We start from the raw sequence: 26,020 nt of genomic DNA, 5'->3' as shown, positions 1-26,020 counted from the left end.
TTTGAGAACTCTACAAAGAGTAAAAGTGAAACGCCAGTCAGCACCATCTTCATAATAGATAAATACACAAACAGACAGAACAGGACTATTATTTTTATTATTATAAACAAATTCAACATTTTTTTCATGGAGACCGAGGCCTGGCCTACTGATTAGCAAACATTTTAGACCCGGCCCCATCGGGTCAGGTCGGGCCTGGTCAGGTTCGGGCAGAGTTTGAGAACTCTACCCCAAATATGGATGAATATAGCCGAGAACACAATGTGAGTCTATTTTGAAAATTGACAGAAAGAAAACAGGCAAAACCAACTTTTTGCATTTCAAAAGTTGTATTCTGATTAAATACTTTGGGGCATGTAAAAGAGGGTGACATTAATTTATATAAATATCGTCCACGTAAATGCAGTTAATGGCACCTTCGACCTGGTGGAGACAATAATGGACTCGGTGTTGAAAACCACTGCTCTAGTCCACCAAGATGGCCCTTAGGTCGCCCAAAGGGCAGGTTTCTGATAGTAATTTCTCCCCATTATGTTCCGTTATGTGTGTTTAGAGATGATATTAATAATTTTAAATTCAAAATTAATATTTCCTGCATTTTTGGGTGAGCGGGGAACATAGAACCCTGGGAACATAGAACGTTTTTTGCGGGGGTAAGTGGGGAACATAGAACCTGGGGAACATAGAACCTTTATAGCTAAATGGGGAACATAGAACCTTTTTTAGTTGAGTGGGGAACATAGAACCCTGGGAACATAGAACCTTTTTTGGGTAAGTGGGGAACATAGAACCTGGGGAACATAGAACCTTTATAGCTAAATGGGGAACATAGAACCTTTTTTAGTTGAGTGGGGAACATAGAACCCTGGGAACATAGAACGTTTTTTGCGGGGGTAAGTGGGGAACATAGAACCTGGGGAACATAGAACCTGAGGAACATAGGTACGCTCCCGACACCACAACCTGGTCAATTTACATTGTTTCAAAGGTAAAACAGGTAAAAAATCCAAAAATTGTGCTTCACTTGATTTATTGATTTATTAATATATATAATATATATAAATATATATACTTGTCTGCATTACTGATGTTAGATTTATGTCACACCAGCAAAATAATGGGCTCTCACCAGCAGTGGAATCATTCTTTTCGTGAAAAGTATAAACGTGTGTGGGTGTTTCCTTCCTGCAGGTAACTACTAGCATTGAGCAGCAGGCCACAGGGTCCAGTCTATGTGAACGGAACACCACAGCAGGCCTCAGTACTCAGGGTAAATTCAACATCTCGTATAATTTATATTCTCTTATCTATAACAGAGGGTTGCACTCTTAGCTTGTTGCTCATGCCGATGTTGTCTGATGTTTGCAGCCTCCGTGGACAGCGCATCCCTGATGGTGTCAGAGGTTGCTGATCTGCATGACCACAGCTGCTCTTCGGAGGACCTGTGTTCCCTGGAGGTCCAGGGCTCAGACTCCTCTCCTTACGGGACACTCAACACCGCCCCCACCGATGGCAGCTGCACCAGCCTTGAGCTCAGCGCCCGCGGCTCCTCGCGTTGCCACCGCGGCCTTCGCGGCACTGCGGACCGCCCAAGTGACACGGGCTACAGCGAATGCTCCCACAACCACGAGATTCTCCAGCGCTCCTCGGACTGGTCCTCGGAAAATGTTAGCAACTTGGAACACGAGGAGTCGACTGATGTCGTACGTACGAATCACAGGGCTACTATTCATATGTGCGATGAGCTTGCATCAGCCAAACACGTGCCAGAGGAGCCGCCTAAAGGAACAGCACAACCCCTCTTCAGAGCAAGAGTGGTAAGCAGGAAGCTCACACTACCTGTCGCTCTCCCCAACCCACCGCCTCAACCCTGCTCCCCCACCTCAGTGGCCTCCTCTGGGGGAACCTCAGCCCTCAGTCCTTTGGCTCCTTCACCCTCTCCATCCCCTCCTCCTGCCAGGCCACGTGGCCCCAGGCTGTGTTTCAGTGTTTGGTCACCCTCTTCCACGACACAGCCCCCCGCTACCTCAGGCCGTAGTGGTCACTCGCCCTCAGAGAGGCCTCTGGGACTCCGCGTAGCGAGGAGGTACCGTAAGCTAGCGCGCATCGTTCGCTCCACCAGTGACCCCATCTCTTGTTCCTCCACATCAGGAAGTAAGTGTTTGAAGTGAATGTGAAGGTGTTTTATTCTCTTCGCAACATCCCCCATCTTCAACCTGTCCCATGTGAACCTTTCATCACATAAACAATGAAAGTTGGTTCAGTTGGTCCTCATTAAGAGTGCTGTCTCCCTCTACAGGTGAAAGTTGCGGCTGCGCCTCTGCAAATAACCCACTTGCTGAAGACTCTGCTAATACATCCCCAGAGCAAGGTAGTGTAGTAATACAAAGCATCCACAAATGTGGGCTACTATGGAGTTTAAAACAGAATATACTAATACATTGTGTTAGGACGATCTGTGTCAACTTTGTAGAGAAAGGTTATTTCAATTTGCCAAAAACAGAAGAAGGTGAACAGTAAAATCCTGTGTTAATTTAACTTGCACAATGTCTCTCATTTTTCTCTCAGATTTCACTGTGTGGAAACCATGAAACATGCATAACAAGACTTTTAATTTGTCACAGTTGTACCAAGCAGTGTGAACACAAAACAGTCGCATTATAAGCTTGAAATAACTTTAATTTTAGTGAGGCAAATAAAATGTCTAGTTTTCAAACCTTATTCTTTGTTATACTCTGACCAATTAGATACGTTTTTTCAGTTGACCAGAAAATCCTCAACCTTAGGCATCAGTCTCTAATTTATGGAATGCGTTATTGCATATTTAAGAAAATAGTCTCTTGTCTTTGTGGTGTGTCCAGAATTAACAGGTGTGTTGTCAACAGAAGCAGACACTACTAAACCTGGTCACAGTGCGACTAGGAAGCCGCAGAAGGAGGGCAGAAGAGTTGATATCCGCCTCAAACCAAGGGCTCTGCATACACACTCCACGCACGAGAGACCACATTCCCTTGCTGACCTCAAGACGTACAAAGACACCAAAATATTGGTGGCCAAATTTCTGGAGCATTCTAGCTGCAGCCTACCACCTGAGGTGCAGCAGGTTGTCAACAGCATCAAGTGTGTCATCAAGTCAGATGAGAAGCACATGGAGGAGGCCATTTTCAGCGCTAATGTCATAGATCAGGTAAATCATTGATATTGATGTGGACATTATATTGACAATATTTTTATTTTAATAAATATTCTGTCTTACAGTTTTTAAAGCGGACTCAACTTATCCTTTCATTCCTCTAGTCCAGTTGGATCTGTTCAATACCCTGTTCACATTTAACCCATTTAGGACTGCAGCATTTTCCTGTGGCAGATTTGTCTGGTTTCCAGGCTAATAAACATTATGTTTTTATTTGTATATAAATTAATGCCCTATGTTATACTTTGTCGTGTCATGCAAACCAAAAAACAAACAAATTGTATGGTATCCTGAGCTGACCTGAAAACATTGTATAGCAATGTTTTCTATCAGAATATAACGCTAAAATATAAATATAAATATAATAATAATAATAATAATAATAATAATAATAATAATAATAATAATAATAATAATATATATATATATATATATATAATTATATAAAGACTACCTTTAACAAGAGCTTGCGACTCAATAATTACATTGGATCCATTGGAACACATACATACTGCCCACGACAGTGATGAACTAATATGATGCAAATTTCACCAACATGGGTAATACTAATACCCCCCCCCCCCACATTTAATTAAACATTTAGTAATCAAAGAGTAAATGAGTTCAATATTGAATTTCCAATTCACTGGTAGTTACTTTTGTTGCTGTATGGTAGATGTCTCTCACACTTTCTCAACCTATTCATTTTATTGACATGGGTTTTTCATGAATGCTATAGGCATTAGGCAACATCTAAACACGTGTCTTTCTCTGTCTCTTTATTATAATAAATAGTTGATGACACAGTCTCAGCGCACCGCTGGCAGTCCCAGGAAGCGTGGACTTGAGGATATTCACCTCCAGAGCTGTGGAGCTTTGAGTTCTTCACCATCCCCTTCCTTACGCCGCACTAAACACCCACCACAAGCCACCAGCACCTCTACCAACCCACTGGACTCCCCCTCGTCTGAACAAAGCCCTGTGTGTAGAGAGACTATTCTCTGACCACTTGGCTAATAAAGACTCAAGTCAAAGTTCTGAGGGCATTCCGGGTTGCTGTTTTGTTGCAGCCGTACTCTACAGTGCTGCAGATTTCTATACAAAGACTAATAGTTATTCAGCCGATGTAGAATGTAATTCCTGTACAAAGTAACTGCAGTGAATGCAATCTGAAATGGCCTCATATCTCATAGTGCCCTGTGACACTGTGCCAAGACATCAGCAGAAACTGTAGCAACTCAGACTGAGGCTGGCAATGTCTGAAGTGGCTTCTTTATCCCCAGAAAAACAACAGAATGTTCTCCCTCAGGGGGTATTTTCTACTAACTTGCATCTCAAAAAGAAAAACACACTGGCGGTGATGGATCTGGTGAGTGTATAACAAGAAGCAGTGTATACCACTCATCTTAAAGGGAAAGATAACGTTTGTATTAAACTGTGAATTGGACAGATTCTCACTGGCCGCTACAGCCATCTGTTGCAGATGTGGAATTGTTAACTGGTTGAGTGGTAAATATTTTGTGGTGCCACAGGTTCAAGATCCTTACAAGTGTGGATTATTTAACTTACCTCAGTGTGTTACAATTCTTATCAGTGTTACAATAAAGTATGAGTTTGTATGTTGTAGTTTTCATTATTTTGTCAATGTGTGCAGCAAGTGAAATTAGTAATTACTATGTATTCACCCATGAAGGACCACTTCACCCATTTTCAAAATATTTTCAGATACATGGTCTTCACTAATGTTCATTATACACAATTTTTACACCATTTCTGCGCTGAGTCTGTGATTCAGAGAAGAGCTTTGTACAGTTAAGAAACCTATCCTACCAGCAAGTAGGCAGGTTTGGTCATTTCAAACAAGATTAAAATAAAATAAAATAATGCAACAATGGCTGCTATTTCAGTATGCTGAGTTTCCAGGAAGAGAAATGCTGTAGTTTTGATTAGCTTGAAATCCCATTTGATGATTTAAATGGTAGGCAGGTTTGTTAGGCCAAATACCACAGCTGCTGTTTAGACTTCTTAACTTAATGAGTAAAATGTATTGTTGCTAATAAGTTGCTTGATTCAATTAATTGTGATCAGACATGGCCCTATGTAGATGTGTGTGTGTGTGTGTGTATATTATATTGTAATGTTTAGCACCCTGAGCTGGAATCGAACCCTGATCTCCAACTTAGTAGACCAGGCAGGCAACAAGCCTAGCTCTCTTGGAGGATTTTCATCAGCATGTGACATGTCGAACTAGGGGGTTTTCATGATTCGGAATCCATTCCAAGCATTTGTTTTGCACGAAAAACACTCCTTGGCCTAAATCCGGACATATCCACTGACCTCACCACATTTGTGATGACGGCTATCGTCATTTGTTGCCATGAGTGTTTTTCGTGCAAAACTAATGCTTGGAATGGATTCAGAATCATGAAAACCCCAAACCCCCTAGTTTGACATGTGACATGCTACTTAAAGTATGATGAAATTTAGCCGTATAGGCCTATTGGTTGTCTATGGTGTGGTATACAAAAATGTCCATAACTTTTTTCTGAGGACCCAGTGAATAGAAAAAAATCACACCCGTGTGAACCGAGTGGTGCAATTCCCCCCTCTCTCTCTTTCTCATTAGCAGGCAACAGTGTAGCACTCTCTCTCTCTCTCTGTTTCTGCATGGCACAACAGCGCGGCAGCGCCCCTACTGGTTAATCCTTAACCGTTGAGCTTTTGGGCCTGTGGCTCCCCGGCTAAATGTAGATCTGTTCTTTTTGACAAGCCACACACGGCCACGTCGTCACTCTGCAGTCACCACGTCTGCCTGCCACGCTTGCTGTTGCACGGTTGCAACAGCAAAGCCTCGGGGAGGAGACTCTTATTTTGAAAGGTAATTTCGCTCCAGCAGCAGGAGCCGGACATTCAGTTGAAGACGTTGTTTAGCTTTACAAAAATATAAACATCTCAGATTCTCAGTCTCGTATGAATTCCAAGTCTGTTTTCTAGTGGAGATTTTTTTTCTGTATTTCTTTGCGTGGCGTCGGACAAACTTGAGTTAGAGAAGGGGAATTAAATCCAACAAAATTCAGTCAAAAACAAAACAGACGGCCGCCATCCATCTACACAGTATACAGTTATTAGTAGCTAACTGGCGTGGTGGTGTTGGTTAGCTGTTTCAACACTAGACACTAGCCAGCGCTAGCCTGCAGCTGCTGGGTACAATCAGCGCTGTTGTGATTGTGCTCCTGCTGATGATATTGGATCTCCACTCATCCACGTATGTGCTTCAACTGGTTCGACGGGATTTGCGCGAAAACCGGGAAACATACATGTGCATTTGCGACTGCTGACTGGTGAGAATGACTGCCTACGTTTGCTGCCAGCTGAGCTAACTTTACGTTTAGGCCACGTCTCTGCGGATGCATTTTCTCTATTGACATTGCATGAATGCAGAGAGGAGGGATGACAAGTGTACGGAAGGAGGATGGAGCACAGTAGAATGTGAGCAATATGTCTGTCTAAAACGGGGTTTGAATCATCAAACGTTTTGCCGGATTTAAACGGCATGTCACGTAGACAAATGTGTTTTGCATTGAGGGAATACGTGTACTACTGAGCTCACTATAGTATAGGTTGCAGTTACAACCTTAAGTTCCTTTTTGGGGGGAAATGGTTGGTTTTGGTGCAAACCGACGGGGAGGACGCCTCCCGTCCTTCATTGTCATCGGTTTGATGGTGATCATCGCCATACTGTCTTTTAACTACTGGACAGTGTCCAACAAGCACGGACACTTGCTGGATGAACTGGTGGAGGTCCAGTTGCAGGTGAAACGGACAGACGCAGCGCGGAGCCGCCTGGAGAAGCGGAACTCCGAGCTGATGGTGCAGGTGGACACTCATAGGAAACAGATCGATAAGAAGGATGGAGACTACAGCGTCCTGGAGGGCAAGCTGCAGGCCCGAGAATCACTCATCATGAAATGCACCGATGATAAGGTATGGTAGTTGAGCTTCAACTCTGATCTAAAGCCACCTTGTCTAGTTAGGTATCCACTGGCTCCACTGTGAATTATTCTAATCTAACTACTAGACAAGGTGACATTTGTTATCAATGCCACCTTGTGTAGTTAGAAGAATATCCACTCTATTTATCTCTACCAGAAGGACAAGGACCCCACCACAACTCATTCGCCAAGCTCATGTTGTCACCCCACCTCCAAAACCACCTCCCCTCTGTCTGTATCATTAGCTGCCAGGCGATCTGAAGGGCCTGTCTCCCTTTTAAATGCAACTGTATTCCTCTGAAATAGACCGTTGCTCCTAACATATGACAGTAATTAGTAGGCATAATAACAAGCCCTGTCCCACCAACTCTCACAACTTCAGTAACTTGAAAGCTTACTCTGCGATGCCAATCTTGCCCATGTAAGTCGCTTAAAGCGCAGGCCTGTGAAATATGCCTAAATTGTTAATTGGAATCGTATACTTTATTGTACCATATAGTTCTACATCTCAACAATTAATTAGGGTTGAGATCTGGAACCAGAGGAACCTTATTCAAAATTGAAGAACTGGAATCTGTTCCAAAGCCTGTTTTATCATATAGTCACAATCTCTAGTATGCATGTTTTGCTGTCAGAGCTCGTATGTGGTCTTCAGGTCTGCTCTACAATTACAATATTATGTATGTATTTTTGCGTTATTGTTTGATTGAATTTGTGTTTATCAAAAATTATAACGAAAGGCAAAATGATGTACATAGCCGCAGTCTGATGTCGTAAAAAGTCTAATATGTCCCCCAAGCCATAGGCATTTGCCTTTGGTTAAGATGTTGGCTTTCCACGCAGGAGACCCGGGTTCGATTCCTGAGCGTTACAATGGTGCTGTGAGCCTGTGACCTGGATCGGGTTTCCCCATTCATGGGAGGAGGTCAAAAGGGGGGTGAGGTCATGTGTAGAAGAGTGGCTGACAACCTCAGCCTGATGGCTTCTTCTTAAAGGGGCATTCCACTAATTTTCAACATTTTACTATGTCATTAATATACCTTAGAGCTGTTGTGTGTTATTTCCACACAGCTCTAAGGTATATTAACTCATCCACAGCTAAATGGCAGTAGCAATAGTTCAGCACAGGCCAACATAGATTTGTTCTATTTTTTTTAGAAAGAGAGTTGTAAGATTTAAAAAGAAACACCAGTTCATTAAGTATGTCTGGTTTGCCTGGTGGGTGGTGACTGGTGAACTGAACTGAACTGAAGCCGCACCCACAGCTCTAGTTGTATGATAAAGGAGGCTGATAGTATGATGTCACTATATTACTGTTTATTTCATTGGCCCGTTTGACTGTCAAGGGTTCAGCCTCCAGGAAGAAACCCTAAATACAAAGTTAATACACCATTGCACATAAAAACGACTCCAGGGTGTCTAATGAAGTACTGTCACCACATGAAAAACTGGAAAAATACAAATGTCTTTGGCCTGGATAGTTATTTGTGAAAAGAAGTCAAATAAGTAAGAGTTTTAATGACATAGTAAAATGTTGAATATGAGTGGTATTCCCCTTTAAGTCTAATATCTCCCCCAAGTCATGGGGATGTCTCTTTGGCTTAGTGGTACTGGTTAAGATGTTGGGTTCGATTCCCGGGTGTTACAATAATATACTGTATACAACTGTACAAAGTTGTATACAACTTTTATGTTCCTCCTCACTTTGGACATTTGTTGAGATTTTATATATTATATATATAGACGGACTGTTGGGGCCACTCTAAGAACCAGAACATGGCACTTATTCCATTGCACTCTCTTGCCCAATGGCACAGCCAGCAGTTCCCAGGCTGTCTTCTTAGTGCTTACCCATGGCCTTTTGTTTGTCAGTAGCCTCAGATGAACATTGGTGTGTCCAATTGCCCTGGGAGACATTAGCAAGAACACTTGATAGCAAGTGCTACTCTAATTTGCACCCAGTCCGCCTCCCTTGTTGTTCACTTGTGTTCATCCGATGTGCAGGTTTGCCATAATAGTAAATCCCAGTGGTAATGTTATCACAGTTGGACAATTTTGTCTTTAGGTTGCAGCCATTTCTGGATTTCCCATGGAAAGGCATTGGCAGAATCCGCCTGCATAGGCAGAATTAAAAATTGGTGGGGCCGCAGCCGCCACACCCACAGTTTTTTTGTGTGTAATAGAGTAAATAGACAGGAAACAGTAAAACAAGAAGCTGAGGGCAGAAATGCAACACAAGTCTCAAGACAGAATTGCATTGTGGATGTTGCAATTATGTGGTTGACGTCGACGGCCTGCAGTAAAGTAGATGAAATGTGTTTACCTTGATGTGAGGCAAGTGTACTTGGAGTCCTGTGGCCAGTTTGTGAATTGATGATCACTGGTTGAAATCTCAAAGGCAGCTGGGACAACTGGCTGGGTGTCGAAACTAGTACATTTAGAACATATTCCTCATAGATACATATACACCAATAGATACATACAACCAAGGACTTCTCTCTCAGTCTCCAGTGGATTGATATGAGTCTTTAGAGGTATCTATGAAATGGGGCATACTGTACATTGCTGCTTGCACAGAAAACCACCCCTGGACAAATAAAGCTTAGCGATACTTAAACATTAAATACATTATGGCCAAACCTTTAATGTGTTTAAAAGGTAAGTTGGCAGACTTCTGGCATTTAGATCAGAATTATCCGGCCTCTGTCCTCTGTGTGCAGGATCTCGACAAGTGTTGCATGGCAATAGAGCCACTCCTTTCTTTGTCAACAGCCCAACCCTGTTCCAACAGCAAAGTGTACAGTATAGTAGCTTGTCTGCAGAACAATTACAGGAATGGGTTTGTTTGACCAGTCTTGTTGTAATTCTCTATAGGCTGGCTGGAAATGATAAGGGCAATGTGTGAAATTGTGGCCAATCTGTTAGAACAACCCTGGTTCGCTGGGGGTCCACAACGCCATGCGTAGCGACATTTATATTTATAAAATATAAATTTCACAATCAAATCACTGACTAAATCCTGCTGATATGGCTCAATACTGTTGGAAACCGATGTCATAGCCGACTTAACAACTGCATTGTAAGGACTGTACTCTAATTCAGTCTATTCAGATTCATTATCTTTAACATCAAGGTAGCATACTAGCATTCTGAACAATTATTACCCCCACTATCTGCCTCAACCAGGATGTTGCTCAATGAGAGAGAGAGGGAGTGTCACCTAATTTACGTCACATAATTATTATGGTCGACGAGTGAATTAATTAACTTCTCATGCCAGACATGGTTCTTCTAGCAGGTGAGTTTGCTTTATGACAAAGTGGCTTCGTCGACAGAGAGGGCTAACGTGACACAACACCTTGTCACCTTATCTAATGATTGTCTCAACGATGTGCAGTGCTGTGTTAGAGGCATACTGGCATAGTCAGGTAGTGTTTGTGAAATGTAATTGTCCAGGTTTTCAGCACAATTATATACCGGTACTCGTTTTCAGCCCTTACATAGGCATTTGTTGTCATGTCCCAAATTGTCATGTTCCACATTATTACCTAAGCAATCAATGGCTCTCTCTCTCTCTCTCTCTCCATCCCATGATAGCCTGGAGCGATGACCAAATCGTCAACTCCTAAAACCCTGTCCCGACTCACTATTAACCAATCCAAGTCCTAATGTATTCAGCTGACTCACTGACCAGTCCTGCAACACCGGCTAACACCATCCCTTACCAATCCTAACCCTGTCAAAACACTGTTGCTGACGAGCACAGACACAGATATAGAGACCTTTCCGTTCCAGCTTCAAAATTGAGATGGATCAAAATGGCTTTCATACAATACAAAGAAGAGATAAATCTTGTTGCAGATATTTCAGGCAGTGAAGTGAGACTAATATGGCTTTCTAGGTTTAGGACCTGTCCCATTAAAGGACTGGCTGTGTTACCAATACATCCTGCTAGTGCTACAGGTGGACACTGTAAAACTCTTCTCCACATACTGTAGGTGACAGGATGGCTTTTTATTCATTGGTTGACACAGATGCTGTAATTACTGTCTCCATCCTATTCACTGTGAACCTCCAGTGTATTCTGCCTCATTGGGTCTTGTGAATCAAGAGTCTCTATCGTTCTGTCTGTTCCTATCTCTCGCCCCTCTGGCCTTTTAAAATCTCTTGAAATACCATTGGAATGCCTGATTTTAGTTTACTCTCGTTTAGATTATTTTTCAGTTTATTTTAGTTTACCTTGTCCCCATTTAAGGTCGTTGTGATACAGGGAATGTAGTCCAGAATCAGAATCATTGTCGCATCACAGGTTTACAGGTGTAAAGAAGTGGGCGAAATTTGTTTTTAGGCAAGCTCCATTGTTTTTGTTTTCAGGAAGAGAAAAATATAGCATAATCTAGCTCTGGTCCATAGCTCTAATGCCTTCATTAGAGCTATGTTACTCTTCTCTTCCTGCGCTCGCATGAAATGCAGACCAGCCTCTCATCTGTAACATTTTTGCTACTCACCAATACAAAGGCGGCTTGTGTTATTAGAAAGCCTACTTTCCTTAGTGGACACACTCTGAGCCCCCCACCACATAAAATGCACTTTTTGGCCAGAAAGGGATTTATTTCCACCGGAAGGAAAAATCTGGTCTATGAGGTTTGAGTGGAGTAACAAAGTATTTTTCTTCCGTTGAAAAATAAATCCCTTTCTGGCCAAAAAGTGTTCTTTATATTTTCGCTACAGACGAGAGGCTGATTTGCATTTCATGTAAGTGCAGGAAGAGAAGAGTAACATAGCTCTAATGACGGCATTAGAGCTATGGACCAGAGCTAAGCATAATCCAACTGGTACAGTATGTACATGAGGCTAACTTGGACATAAGGTGCATAATTGCATATAAGGTTAGGCACAAAGGTCCAAACATTTGTAATGTATTTTCTTTTAGTAACTCCTCTCCATGAGCTGTGTTTTAAGGAACTAACCTTTTTTTAAATCTTTAGTGAGAACTCGCATGATTATTGCATTGCGGTAATATACTTCACTTCCTTTGTTTGCTCAGATATGCCTTGCACTGTCCTAAATACATTAGCGACTGTTTCTTCATCTCTTTATCTGACCTAATCAATCAACAGACCCTTATGTGACATGCAACATGTCTGTTTCCAATCAGCCAGAGTTTTAGCTGTGGGCAGGTATAACAACTGTGAATCCCTTGTAACAATCGCCCTCTTCACAGCATGGCAAATTATTAACTAAGGAATAAATCATCAGGATCGTGGGGTTTACTCTGAACACTTTATGTAGTGATGCTCAAAAGTTGCAATTGACGAAATCACAGGTAAACTGTACACTTCACAATGACGTCTCTCCCGGTCTCTTTCCCTACTAAATGTAATAAACAAACTCAAACCAACAGTCAATAATTACATTCAAACCCCCCTCCCGCCCCAAACCAGTCCAAAAGTCAGCGGAACGCAACTGTGCTTCGAATTAAACAAATAATAAAGGCCGCGTCCGTCCTCCTCTTCCAACGAGGCGCGTGCACGCGAGGGTCTAAAGTTACAGTTCAGTCAGACAACTCAAGAAGGATGTAATATATATATTTATTGAATATAAGCAATACAATATATTTATCATGATTTGGCGATGTATTGGATCTGCTTTTTAGGTACTCGGATCAAGCGCATCAGTCCCGACCATAGGGACTCCGAATCCCCCGTACCTAAAATAGTAGATCCAAAATGACAGGTGGTAGCTGGGGTGGAGGTGGGAGCGCAGCAGGTTTGTATACAGCAGCACGCTGATACAGCAGCAGCAGAATTGAGCGCAGGTTGTATACAGCGGCACGCTGATACAGCAGCAGCAAGCAAGAAAGAAGGCAGAGGAATGCAAACCTCTGGTTCAAGTAGCCGGTATGAAGATGGAGTGAGTGTGTGATTGGCTGAGTGAATCATGTAAATGAGAGCGTGATTGCTGCCCAATTAACGGCCGGCAGCAACTGCACTGAGGTTCACTGACTGAACTTGCCCTGCGCATGTCTACGACAGGCACAAATGCTCATTAGTTTTAATCCAACGCAATGCATGAAACGCGTGGGGTACCCCTTAGTATGTACAGTCCTCCAAGAACACTTTACAAATAGGAAAGAATAAGGTCACATTCTCACCTAATACTTCGGTAGACTCGAATGCGTATAGGCGGGGAAATTGGGATTCTTGCATATTTAATTGCCTGCGGTTTGCCTTCACACTGTCATTCGCAGCAATTGGAAACGCAGCAGGGGGGACCTTTATCATTGTGTTCCATTCATAAACTAGCTTACACAGTGAAATCTATGGTGATAAAATTACACTCATAACGTGCATGTGTCGTGCCGTTTGGGACCCCCCCTCTCTCTCTCTTTCTCTCTCTCTCTCTCTACGCACTGTTCTTTTGGCACAGCGCTTCATGAGCGCACTGATATAACTTCCCAGTTCCCACACAGTGACAGCACTCCATGTTTACGGCACGCACAGACAGACAGACAGACAGAATATTCTGTAGGCTATAATAGGCTACACTGCAGTGTTTTTATGTGTTTTCTTAAGCAATTGATTAATGTACACGTCCTCATTTCGATCAGGGCTTCAGTCTCCTCATTCGACCACGTCTATCCACAGTAACGGGACATCTTTGCGCTGCATAAAATATGCCTTCTCCGTCTCAAACTGTGTTCAGCTCCTCACCCGCCACATTGTTTGCTTCATTTCCTTTATTTACTGCGGATTGCATTTACACCTGCACCGAATCGTAGTCAAGTGTGATTGGAAGCGAAGCGAAACCCCCGTTTTTGGGCGGAGTAAAATGCGGTTCTTTGCTGCGCATTAGGATTCGAATGAGCCTTCACACCTGCCAAACGAAGCGCACTTTCTGAAAATGCGCAGCAGGATTCGTTTTAATCGCAGCAAAGCTCTCTGGTGAGAATGTGACCTAAGACTCTCACAACCCACATGTTACATATCACACGTATACAAATAACATGCACAGAAAATAAAGCAGAACGAAATTAATAATGTGCTTTTGTCACACCCTGTTGTTCAATGATCCAGACTGTGTTTCCATTGCATTGACTGGTCATATAACTTTTGGCGTCTTTCCTCACTCAAGTATAATATCTCATAATTCTAAGACTGAATTCTAGTCTTGCCTCATTGTATATTACTAGAAGTTTGCCAACCTTCGTCGAGCTCACCTCTATCACCACGTGTAAAAAAACTCTGCTTCCCACCATGCGCCTGTAACCCAACATGCATTTCACTTCATGGACACGCGTGTCACGTGATCGTGTGTAGCCAATCGTGTGGGCAGCCTGTGCCCGCCGTCCACTTCTTGTTTCAGCGCCGTGTTTAAAACCCTTTTTTTGTCAGAATCTAGGCTGCATGGGTTCATTTTTGTTCTGCTGCGTTGTGGTTACAATATTAACGCTTCTGAAGAGAAATAAAGTTTCTGGCCATTGCAGCACTTAGTAATGGCGACTTTCAGAAACGGAAACTGCAAAAGCTGGGTTGAAAACACAGAGGTAAAGTGAGTGACGGCAGAGCACAGGCATGAAGGGCACCGCATACTCTCATATGTCACAGTCTATGACTTGGCCACCCGATTCTGAACACAAAGGTGCGAACAGGCGATTGTAATAATAGATATTTTGATGCTCAAAACATAACTCTGAAAAAGGTAATAGAGCATGCACCTCCACTCTAGCCCAGGTGCTGGACAAAAGGCAGTACAAGAGGAAAAAATAGAGTCCGCAACACTGGTATGAAAAACTCAGCTCCACTGGTTTATTGATTCAACGTTTCCATCACTGGGATCTTCTTCAGGAATATATCACACAGATTACCATAACTGCACAGACAAACCTGTCTGTGCAATTATGCTGTAACACTTATGTCAGCCAGAGAACTGGTTATTCCACTTGGGGCTGCATTTTGAAATTATAGCTTTGTTATGCTTTTGTGTGAGGCTGTACCACGATAAAGTTGAGTGTTAATTTACAACAACAAAAAGCACATACCGGTAGTTAAAATATGGAGAGATAAGAGATTTCAACAATATGAGAGGTTATTTCTGAAACCCCCATTTCTTTCCCCCTGTTCAGATGAAGCTGCAGGGTGAAGCCACAACGCAGATGACAGAGAGCCAGAGGCTGAAAGGTAAGTGTGGTGAAGATGACCTCAGCCTTGCCTGTGACCAACCGTAGGATCACAGCCCTTCAACAGAGACGCAAATCCATCAAAAGCTATATACAGTTATGTGATGTTACATACTAAAATGCATCAACGATGTGTGTGTTTGTGCTACGTTGAGCAGAGCAACTGAAGGAGCTGAAGCAGGAATTCCTGAAACAGGAGGAACAACTAAGGGAGGTCAAGAAAAATAGCACCACGCTAGAGAGGAGGCTGGAATATGAGAGGTAACATACAGTAGGCCACACCTTGGAGAGTAGTGACTGGGGAGACTAGTCTCATCACCTAAACTTTGAACCGAAAGTTATTATGTTACCATGTTCTCCTTGTCTACATTGTGCATTTCAATGGCTCTTCCAAACCTTGAAGCATTGCCTAGATAAACTATTGTGACACTGTTTTGCTTGTTTTATTTGTGGAATGTTTGCTTGGAAAATGTTTCTATGTTTACAGTAGGATTCCTGAGTGAAAGGGCCCCAGAGATCACACCCGTGTGTGCTAATATATTAAAGTCTAACTCATGTTGATTAGGTGATGTAAAACAAAGGGTGCACACAAACGCCATTAACAATAGGTTGGTCTTTCCAATGTTGAGCAGCTGCAGATGATTCTTGTTAGAGGTGCTCCGATCAAACGTCCACCGATTGGTGATCAATGTTATCAGAGGTAAAATAAATCAGAATCCACAATCTTGACATTAACATTTGAACACACAATGGTAGGGTGTGTGTAAGACAAATGCTTTAATTACTCTGTGTGAGGCGATATTGTACAATAATAATGCACGACACCACCACCAACCAAATGTTTCTACAGCATTGCCGAAGGCCAAGGCATCTTTAACGGGGTATGTCTGACTGTATGTCTTTACAGTAAATTACTGTAGACCAGTCAAAGCTCACACCGTTAGGTTTTTTCATTGATTGAAATATTTATTAACAGTTTGCAAAATTACAGTACATTTCAAGCACAAACGCAATACAAAGACTGTTAACTGTGAGTGGATCACCCAATTAAGCATTACACTCGAGGGGGCACGACAGTGTTCCATTCTACTAATGGCTTGCTAGCTAATGGTTGTACAGCAAGGTCATGCCATTATTAGTCTACGTATGGCTTGTTTATTTTTTTATTTTTTTAAACTTAATTTTTATTTGCGGATAAACATAGAATTGCAGTCACACTGTAAGGGTTCATATTCATCATTAACAACTTTAACAAGTAACCTAGATATTCCAGTCCATTCATGAATGTCCATTATTATTATCAGTGTCGACCTGTTTCTATAATCAGTCCATTTCTCCCATCTTCTGTGAATATATCCTCTTGCAATGTATGTTAATTTCTTCATTACAAATCTTTTAATTGGACTATTTAACCCATTCATTTTTAACGACACCTCCTTGGCGTCCGCGTTCCATGCCTCCGTTTCTGTTATTCGGTCTTGTACTTCCTTGTTGATCGCTTCGAGTTTGGTATTTATTTCTTCTTTGAAGTTTGTAAACTCCTGTCGCAAAAAAAAGATGTCCGTAATCCCTTTCTTTAGTTCTGTCATTTCTTTGGCGATAAAATCCTTCATCCCCTGGAGTGGGTCTCGGTGTGGCGTGCCCTTGCCATGCTGCTCTCCTTCCAACTTCTTATCGTCGCGTTCTGTTGTCTTTTCAGACTGCATTTTGTTCTTTGTACGTTTTCCTCCCCCTGCTCATATCTCTTTTATCACATCTTTGAATTTGTTGTATACTTGTATTATTCAGAGGTTAATCTTAATATACACGGGAGCTGCGGGTTTATGCTGCCATCTTACTCAGCTGCCTACCGGAAGTCGTATGGCTTGTTTCTTATATACTGTATTATGTATTCCTTAATCAGAGGTGATGGTTAATATAGTAAGTAAAAAGCCAGAAATAAGAAATAATAATACATTTGAAAAGAAACTTTTAAATTAGTTTTCAGCTGTGAGAAACACCTTTCATACTGTTAAAATAAACACTTGATATCAGAGAAGGGGAAATGCCTTTATACTGTATGAGAACATTAACTGTAACCTTTTCAATTGTACAAGTTATTTTTGGTCTAATTTTTCAATTAAATGTGTTTTTTGACAGCTTCTCTTATTCATGGTTATCTGTCTCAAACCCTCACTTATAGCTGTATTTATTGTAGTTTACAGTGTGGTCGACAAATTGCACAGCTGAAAGACGAGTATGAAGATACAAAAAAGAAACTTGAAGAAGAAGCGTCAAGGCTAAGACAGGTTAGTTACTCAATACCTGTTACCGGTTATTCTGCTAGCCTTGTCCTTCTGTCCCTATCCTCTCTGTAGCTGCTTCCACTTCTCACTTTGCAATTCTTCAGAGTTTACTGGACAGCAGAAAGGCTGGAGCAGTGGGTGTACGGGAAGGAGGAACTGATGGGGAGCTGGTGGGAGAGCGCCACACTGTGGCCACTCGCCTGCATAACAGCCCAGACCTGAAAGGTACAGGAACTAATCATCGATAAGTCGCTCTGCCTTCAGCATTTTCCTTTCTAATAAAATGGATTCGGACCATACAATTCTTAAGAGATCCGATTAGTAACAACAATACCAAAGGTTATAGGATGAGGTCACTAATACCAAACCGAAAAGTTGCATATAATTAACAGATATAATAAACGGGTACTGTATGTCTATTATTTACACATACAGAGAAAGCCTGTTGGGATGTGAAGAAGTGCACACTAAAGGAATACTTCACCACTTGTTGTACTGTGTGTACTGTGTTTTAGTAGCAGACCAAGATTGGTCTCCTACCGCAATGGTCTCAAACCCTGGGAAATATTCCTTAAGCCTAAAAATCCCATCAATTTTGACAGATGAGATGGGCAAGCCTGGCAGCGATGCTGGCATGCCTGGCATTGAGGACAGTGAAGTGGGGAAAATAGATGATGTGCAGTTTGGCAAGTATTTTTCATTTTACATTGTTTTATGCCTATATGTGTGTAATATTTATTTTCTTTTTTTTGTTGCAAGTATTCATTTTACATTGTTTTATGCCTATATGTGTGTAATATTTTTTCTTCTCAACAAATCCACAAAATAATTGTATAGATTTCTTTATAATCAACTACATGTTAGATTAACCCCTTTATTATACTTTATTGTACAATGGTGGCGTACAAAAATAGTGAAAATAGCAGATCTACAAGCATTTGAAGTCCTATTGCTCAGCCCCAACACACAGTGTCAATTACACAATAATTGTATTGTAATCTGTTGTCTTTGCTATGCGTTTGACTTATTCTCTGCAGCCCTGAAGAAGCCTGCCATCACTCAGAAACACATGGACCCTCCTGACATGGTGGTAGGGGCTGGCGCAGGACCTGAGGCAGGGATGGGTGAGCCTGCCGGGGGCCGGGGTCTGTCTCTGGACCTGCCCAGACTCCAGCAGGACAAATTGGGGGGATTGGCTGCAGAAGTCAGAGCAGTTGTGGCCCCTCCTCCAAACCTAGTTGAACAACAGCCCCAGGCAGTGGGAGACAAACCCATCCTTTTTGACGAGGACAACAAGGCGGGCATCAAGGCGGATGAGTTGGGGGAACAGCACAGACAAGCCAGAGGTACAGCATGGACCTCCCAAACATGGCTTGAAATCGATTCAACCTGTGGGCCGTGAGAATGCCTTCAGTGGGTCCCTGAATAATTGGCAAAATACTACGATTTTAATGATAATATAAATTAATATAAAAACATCACACTCGTGTGAAGTGAGGGGCACCGACTGTGGCTGCCCCATTCATTGCAGATTCACTGCCACGTTACGAGACAAATGCAGTGCGCTATTGTATGAAACGAAACTAGTATGTATTTATATTGGCCACATGAAGTCTCACAACGTCAATTTTTGTGTGGGCGGCTGGGTGCCCCTCATAAATAATAATAAAAGTATACTATGTTAGATGCCCTAATCCAAGCAGGAATTTTATTAAATGGTCAGAGATGGATGGGCTGCGAACAATTTGGAGATTACATAATTACTTGCGCAAGCAGAGTGCGCAAGTATTGTGGTCGTGCTGGTACGAATGCATGTATGTACGTATGCTTGGTTGGTATTGATGGTGACGTAATTAAGATATTATGTATCAATGCCGGGTTATAACTGGCTTTTGATGGTGACGTAATAAAGATAGGTTTCAGATTACATACATGTATACATACAGACATTACCTTTAATTAACCCGACATTGAAACATATCTTAATTACGTCACCATCAACATCAGTATAAAAAGCCAGCCGACCACAGTAGTACTTTCAAACTTACAACTTACATACATACATATGTTACCTGTTACCCAACCAATATTGAAACATATCTTAATTACGTCACCATTGACAGCCTTTGGCCATAGACTATTATATATTTGAAAAAATGTAATTGTGCCAGGGACGCACATAAGAGATTTTTCAAAAATAGCAGATATACAAGCTTACAACGGGAATTCCTACATGACCGGGAGAGATATGTTGGGCTTCAAGCAGGGCTATTGTCAACCAGTAGTGTCCTAGCCAACACCTGACCACTAACCACTTCAGATGTGCTAGTTATATCGTAACAAAACATGCTCTACCATTTATATGCTTTCCTTGGAGTTGGAGCAGAGTGTAGAGAGACAGAGAGTAAGGAGTCTGATTTGATCTTGGGTCTTTACAACTCGCAAGAACCATATGATCAGTGCATTACATTGTTGTCCCACCTGGCAGGCACCCTATGATCATCTTTTGTTGACAAATGCATATTCAGTACAAGCTTTCCATAAAGCAAACGTTTCAATATAGGATTTGTTAAGGGCATACTAAATAATAAATTACAATATTTTCATACAAAACATGTCATTCTAAAGTTCAAATGGGCACTGATGAAGGCCAGACTGCCAAAAACATTCTCTCCATCTTTGGAGGATGTTTAATTAAAGAATCATATATAGCGCTCTCGCTTCTGATTGCTACCTTCTTCAAAGTGATTAAATTACTTTTCTCAGTGGACTTGTGGATAATTCTCAAATTGTGCCACAGAGAGAGTTTTGGGTGTAGGCCTTAATATCAAGCAGAGTGTAACCTTTGTTCTGATTCACAGTTCATGACAACAGGAAACAAGATGGTCTACAGATGAAGGGTCTGCCTCAGGCATCCAATCCTGACCAGGTTCCCAACCCAATTGATCCTCATCATGTAAAAGACAAAGTTCCAGCTGAGCCACAACGGCACCGTCAGAGTGAGTGCATCAAGACACTTAAAGCAATGTTGAACCTTGGGTTGTATAGCTACTTGAGCATGATATGAGTCCAAATAGTGTCAGTCATCTTTATCTGTTGCTTCTGTGCTCTGTAAGCGAAGAACTCTTAAATAGTGTTTCCATTCACTCATTGTATGGCAAAAAGGCTCTCAAAATTACATAGGGTAAGTGATTTTCTTTTGTTAAAATAAGTGTTAAAAAGCTCTGTATTCTCATACTAGCACTCATTACTAAAGAGTGTTTGTTCAGTATCTGGAACTTCCCTGTCTCTCCAGCTCTTTAGTAAACAGAAAATGCTTTCTCAGGTCGCGATACCAATTTTATCCAGCAATCGGGAGAGAGAACTCGCATACAGAATAAGCAAGTGATGAGTCAAAGTAATTGTTGTAAAAACAGTAATGAGCAGACAAAATTGAAACTGTAACACTAATAACATTTATGCTGATAATGATACTTTCTCCTGATTGTCTGAATTGTATTTCCTGTTTATTAAAGAGCTGTAGATACAGGGAGACCCCTGTTACTGAGCAAACACTCTCTATAGCAACAATGACTATTATCAGAATATAATGCTTTAACCTTTTTAATAATAAAATAGAATAAAAACAACAAAAAAATCATCCAACAATATCACTTACCCTAACTTTAACACAAAGCAGATTCTGCCAATGTATAGAAATTGGTAACCACTAACCAGGGGTTAAAGATTGGCCCGAGCTGAGCCCCACCTCCAGTCCAAAGCACTCCCTTATTAATGTATATCCCTTTCTGTTTATCAACACTGTGTTGGCATAGCATCATTATGGTTGTGGAACCCAACAAAGTATGTCAGAGAGTGGGTTATGACCAGAAATGTTGCCATCCAGAAATGTTTATAATATCTGGAAGGTTCTTAATTGAAGGTTATTGATATTGATACTGTACTATGAATGCTGCCCTACCTACTACTTAACCCCTGGGTGTGGCAAGTGCATCTCAACAACTTTATCTCCAAAAGGTGTAAAAAACAACTAGTAAACATACAAGCGAACCAAGACCACACGTATTCCCCTTTCCTTCCTTCCACCCCATATACCCAGGTAAAAACCTAAACAAGGACATCTTTTAAATATACTTAGTATATTGACAGAATCCACTTTGTATTTGTTTGTTCTGAAATGCTGTAAGTAAATGCATTATGTGATGTGTTGTGTCAGCTGGTTGAATTATGTTTGGTTTTCCTGTAAAAATGTAATCCATAAGCGTGAGAAATTCTAAATGAGAACTTTCTTGAATGACAGACATGTTTGAAAATGGCTAGAAGTGCTGCCAAAGAGTAGAGACTTGGGAGAAAATCAACGCTCTTCTGGCTCCAAGATGTTCCTTTCCTGCTGCCTGGCTTCTGCTGTGCACTGCTTCTCTCTGCTGCTGCCCCCTCTCTCCATTTCTAAAATGTTCCATTCTTCCCTCTCCATAATAACACAACCATCCAGACTTCCACCTTTCATCATCGTGTCCGATGCAGCCTCAGTGGCTTTCGTTTGCCCACATGTCCTGCGTTTGACTCTTGTTCCATTCACAACAAAGGAGTCGAAGGAGGATGAAACAAGTGTTCCATTTCATGCACTTGACTCTCATTAAGTGCAGTCGGTAGTTTACTTCCCTCATCAGCCTTGAAACCTTAAATGTGTTAGGCCCTTAAACTCCGTCTCCAATCCAGCGTCTTGTTGATACATCCATTAACCCATCTTTCTCGCAGTTTTCTTTTCGTCTGATCATTCGTTCCTCCATGCATTCAAAATGCAGCATTCACCTCTTTCTCCCCCTCTCCCTACAATTTCCTCTGCTTCCCTCCACTTCCTGATGAGGCCCTTCTCTGCCTCCTGCAGGCCGGTTCTTTGATGAGAATGAGTCCCCAGTAGATCCGCAGCACGGCTCAAAGCTAGCGGACTACAATGGGGACGATGGGAACGTGGGTGAGTATGAGGCCGACAAGCAGGCTGAACTGGCTTACAATGAGGAAGAGGATGGTGATGGTGGGGAGGAAGACGTCCAAGGTGAGCCGGGCCAGAGAACTGGACTGACTGTCCAGATGTGTATCCACCATTCCTCACTTGATCCCTTTCTCCACTCCTGTATTGCTGCTGCCCCTGCATCCCCCCAAGCAGTTCCAAAATGTGAACAGCTCACAGTACCCTGAGTATCCTCCTATGCTTCCAGTTTAATTACCGGCTACTACAGTACAGATATCTGTAGACATCAGTCAAATGATGTCCGGGTCCAAGAAGGACTCCACCATTTAAGATGAGGGGATACTTTGGCCAGTAAGCACTTTGTATCTCCGGTTACAATCTTTGCGGTGAACCCTACTGCTTTATTGTATGGGGTTACCTCAACCCAGGGACTTCAGGTTCTGTGAGTGTGACTGCCTTTTCCATCCAGCATTTTCTTGCCTGCCTGTGCTTCCCTTTAGCTGTGCCACCTGTCTGTGCCCACCGAACATCCCTGACCCACATGTAGGCCAGTAGATAAATATAGCCTCTGTGTTTGTGAATGTCTCTTGAGTTCTCCTTCAAAGATTGAAATGCATGTCCATGCCATCAATTTTTTGGTTGCGTGTCATCGTTGTTCCTTACCATTCATTTCTAATAGTTACACATCACACATTCAAATTCGAATCTAATATGCTGTCATGTTTTGGAGAAAAGAGGTATATTCCTGTGATCATTTACTGATTTCCTCGATCACAGTATGCAACAGATATGATTTTTGTTCAAGTGTGAAAACGTAACTTTGTTGTTGTTAAAGTATTTAGTTAGTATAATAATTCACTGGTTAAAATGACAAGATCAAGGATACTGTTCTGCAGATAGTAATAATACTTTGATCATTATTATGACTAATAATGTTCTTCTGAACTGACTATTTTGTCAATTCAAGGTCGGAATGTAATTTATTTATTGTAACTGGATTATATATTTGTTTGTGCAGGTGATTATGGAGTGGGTCTACGCCATTTATTCAAATTTGGTTATTAACAATTGTTGAAGTTGTTTACTTTCTCTCCCCAGATGATGAAGATCACGACATACAGGGAGAACGAGGAGGAGATTATGGGAAGCGACATCAAGCCATTGACATCCTCTGAATGTGAACTTGCACTGTATCTCACTTTACATACAGACATATTGGGACAGCCAGTTGTAACAAAAGAAAGAGTTCTCCTGTATAATAGTTCGGACATCACCTTTTTTTTTTTTTTTTTTTCCCCACTTCAGGCTGCTGTTGCTTGAATTCTTTACTTGAGAATTTTGCCAATGGAACTGTTTGGGCATTCTGCCTCTCAGACAATTTTGGGATCTTCGATGGATACCTATTTTGCATTTAGATAGTGGACTGGGAATAAGTAACTGATGCCAAGAACTTTGCTTATGGACTATTGAACCATGTTTTCCCCCTGACAGACACTCAATGTACTCCTCATTCTGTTTTGGATGACATTGCATGCATTATGAAATCTTAATTAATAATCCAACTGAGAAAAGTACTGAAGCTTAAGCAATACTTAGACCATTATTAGTATCCTCCAAAATGTGCAGTTAGCAAGCACATCAGGAACTAACAGACATCTGCTTCCATTAGTTAGGTCTCTTGTACATATTATGTATTTGAACTGTCACTATTTGTACTGTAGAGACATATTTCTTTACATTAGAGAAATCAATGAACATGAAATCAGTCCTGTTTGTGTAGCTACAGTATGAAAATTGATTTCTCATGGAAAGGCATATTGAATGTAATTTATTTTTTATTAAAGGTGAGCTTCATGTCATTTGTCAACTGTGGTGCATCATAATCCACATGTTGAATTGGGACAATGTTTTCACACAGTGAAACACGTTTTTGTAATTAATATAACTCCCAAAACGTACGGTATTTGCATAGGCATTGCCAATCTGTCATCCAGCTGTTTTAAGCATAAAATGTTAATTTTTTACTGTGCATTCATCATGTTATTTTTATTTTCACCCTTGAATTGTAGACATCCGTGATTTCTAACTTGAATACCAGAAACTCAATGTTTTTCATTAAATGGGTGTAAGTGAAAGTTTTTTTTGTTATTTATTTTTGTTCTGTAGCAGTGGTCTCTCCAACTCTTTAGTGTACACAAAACAAATTCAGTTTGGGATACCAATTTGATCCAGTAGGACATAGTACTCGTACAGGATGCATGATAAACAAGTGATTCAAAGTGATTGGCACACAATTGGAATTTGAACACTAAGTTGACATGTTAGGGTTATGTCTCCTGATTAGATCAAATGTAATGTATTTCCTTTTTCAAAATAAATGGAGACCTTTAACAAACACTCAATGATTACAGTATTATCAGAAAATGTCAGCTTTAACTTTTTAATTTAGCTTTTATTTGTTTTAGTTTTTGTATATATTTAACAAAACCACTTACACCCCATTAAGCTAGGAATTGGAATTTTTTTAAGTGACTTGTGTGTGTCACACACCCTTACCCTTCTGGGTCTTGCAACAGACACCCTCGTGACCTCCCGGCGATAATATACTGTATATGTCACTTTTTAAAAATCAGATAGATAGATGGATACTAGAAACTAGATCGTTTAAAGAGACGTCATTTTTTTTCATCAAACACCACTTGTGGACAGGGGGTGTGTCTGTGTCCCATCCGGGTATCTGCCTGGAGGAGAGTGGGCAGAGGCGGGAAATGGCGCCTGGTAACAACGGACTGGAGTGTCATTTCACACACTGACTGACGGCCCTGGACGGACAGTGGACAAGCGCCACACAACCTGCTCCACAACACAGAACAACACGACAACAACCGCCGCCGACCTATGTTGTGCTGGCCTTGAATCTTTATTCTCCCATTCGGATATAATACTGCGGATCACTGTCAAGTAAGTGCGTTTTTTTTCTTCATGCAACGGGTCGTCGTCGCGTGCGCGGCGTATAAATGCTTGGCAACGTTATTAAAATCAATATTGTAATATTTATCGCTCGTGCACGCGCCTGTTAGCCCGCCCGAAGCTGTTGTTGATTGCAATGACGGCTAGCTTCGGTGTGTTGTCGGGCAGCGTCTAGTGAACAGTTCTAATGAACAGTTTTAAGACTTCCGGTGGACGATCTCTTCAAAATAAGAGTACCCTCTAGAGTATGAAAAAAAAGTTTCATTTGCACATTAAAACTACAAATTAAGCATTTAAATGATGCTATATGATGCTAGAAGACACACATTATGTTTCTGTGTAAAAATAAGTAATTAAATAATAATAATAGTAATAATAAAGTCATCTAAATGCATAAATGCTCATCACTGGAGTGCATGGACTTTATAA

General features: G+C 41.5%; 3 protein-coding genes across 5 annotated transcripts in view; all 3 read left to right on the top strand.

The window, feature by feature from the left end:
* The window catches only part of fam189a1 (family with sequence similarity 189 member A1), a gene marked incomplete at both ends in the record, with an annotated part of 109,112 nt that extends 104,914 nt beyond the window's left edge, over positions 1-4,198 (top strand). The window contains 5 exons of the mRNA XM_080763131.1: positions 1,192-1,270; positions 1,369-2,154; positions 2,300-2,371; positions 2,871-3,187; positions 3,989-4,198. Of these exons, the coding sequence (XP_080619257.1) occupies positions 1,192-1,270; positions 1,369-2,154; positions 2,300-2,371; positions 2,871-3,187; positions 3,989-4,198 (1,464 nt within the window). The remainder of the gene's footprint in view (positions 1-1,191; positions 1,271-1,368; positions 2,155-2,299; positions 2,372-2,870; positions 3,188-3,988) is intronic.
* A 1,922-nt stretch (positions 4,199-6,120) lies between these two features.
* On the top strand, positions 6,121-24,645 carry golm2 (golgi membrane protein 2). 2 transcript variants are annotated; one of them, XM_080759236.1, is made up of 10 exons: positions 6,121-7,177; positions 15,311-15,365; positions 15,523-15,625; positions 17,562-17,652; positions 17,754-17,874; positions 18,252-18,335; positions 18,687-18,995; positions 20,511-20,648; positions 22,538-22,705; positions 23,720-24,645. In XM_080759236.1, exons 1-10 carry the CDS (start codon positions 6,851-6,853, stop codon positions 23,794-23,796), a joined length of 1,473 nt encoding a protein of 490 aa, XP_080615362.1. In that variant the 5' UTR covers positions 6,121-6,850; the 3' UTR covers positions 23,797-24,645. The 2 variants fall into 2 exon arrangements, with proteins under 2 accessions (XP_080615362.1, XP_080615363.1); XM_080759237.1 differs by lacking the exon at positions 22,538-22,705.
* A 723-nt stretch (positions 24,646-25,368) lies between these two features.
* The window catches only part of ctdspl2b (CTD (carboxy-terminal domain, RNA polymerase II, polypeptide A) small phosphatase like 2b), a 28,401-nt gene continuing 27,749 nt past the window's right edge, over positions 25,369-26,020 (top strand). For both annotated transcript variants that reach the window (XM_080764132.1, XM_080764133.1), the window contains exon 1: positions 25,369-25,582. The gene's annotated coding sequence lies outside the window, so the exon portion shown is untranslated. The remainder of the gene's footprint in view (positions 25,583-26,020) is intronic.

This window comes from Protomyctophum bolini, assembly GCF_963924005.1.
Source record: "Protomyctophum bolini genome assembly, chromosome: 1".
NCBI classification, from domain to species: Eukaryota; Metazoa; Chordata; class Actinopteri; order Myctophiformes; family Myctophidae; genus Protomyctophum; species Protomyctophum bolini.
This window is presented reverse-complemented; position numbering and strand designations above follow the sequence as displayed.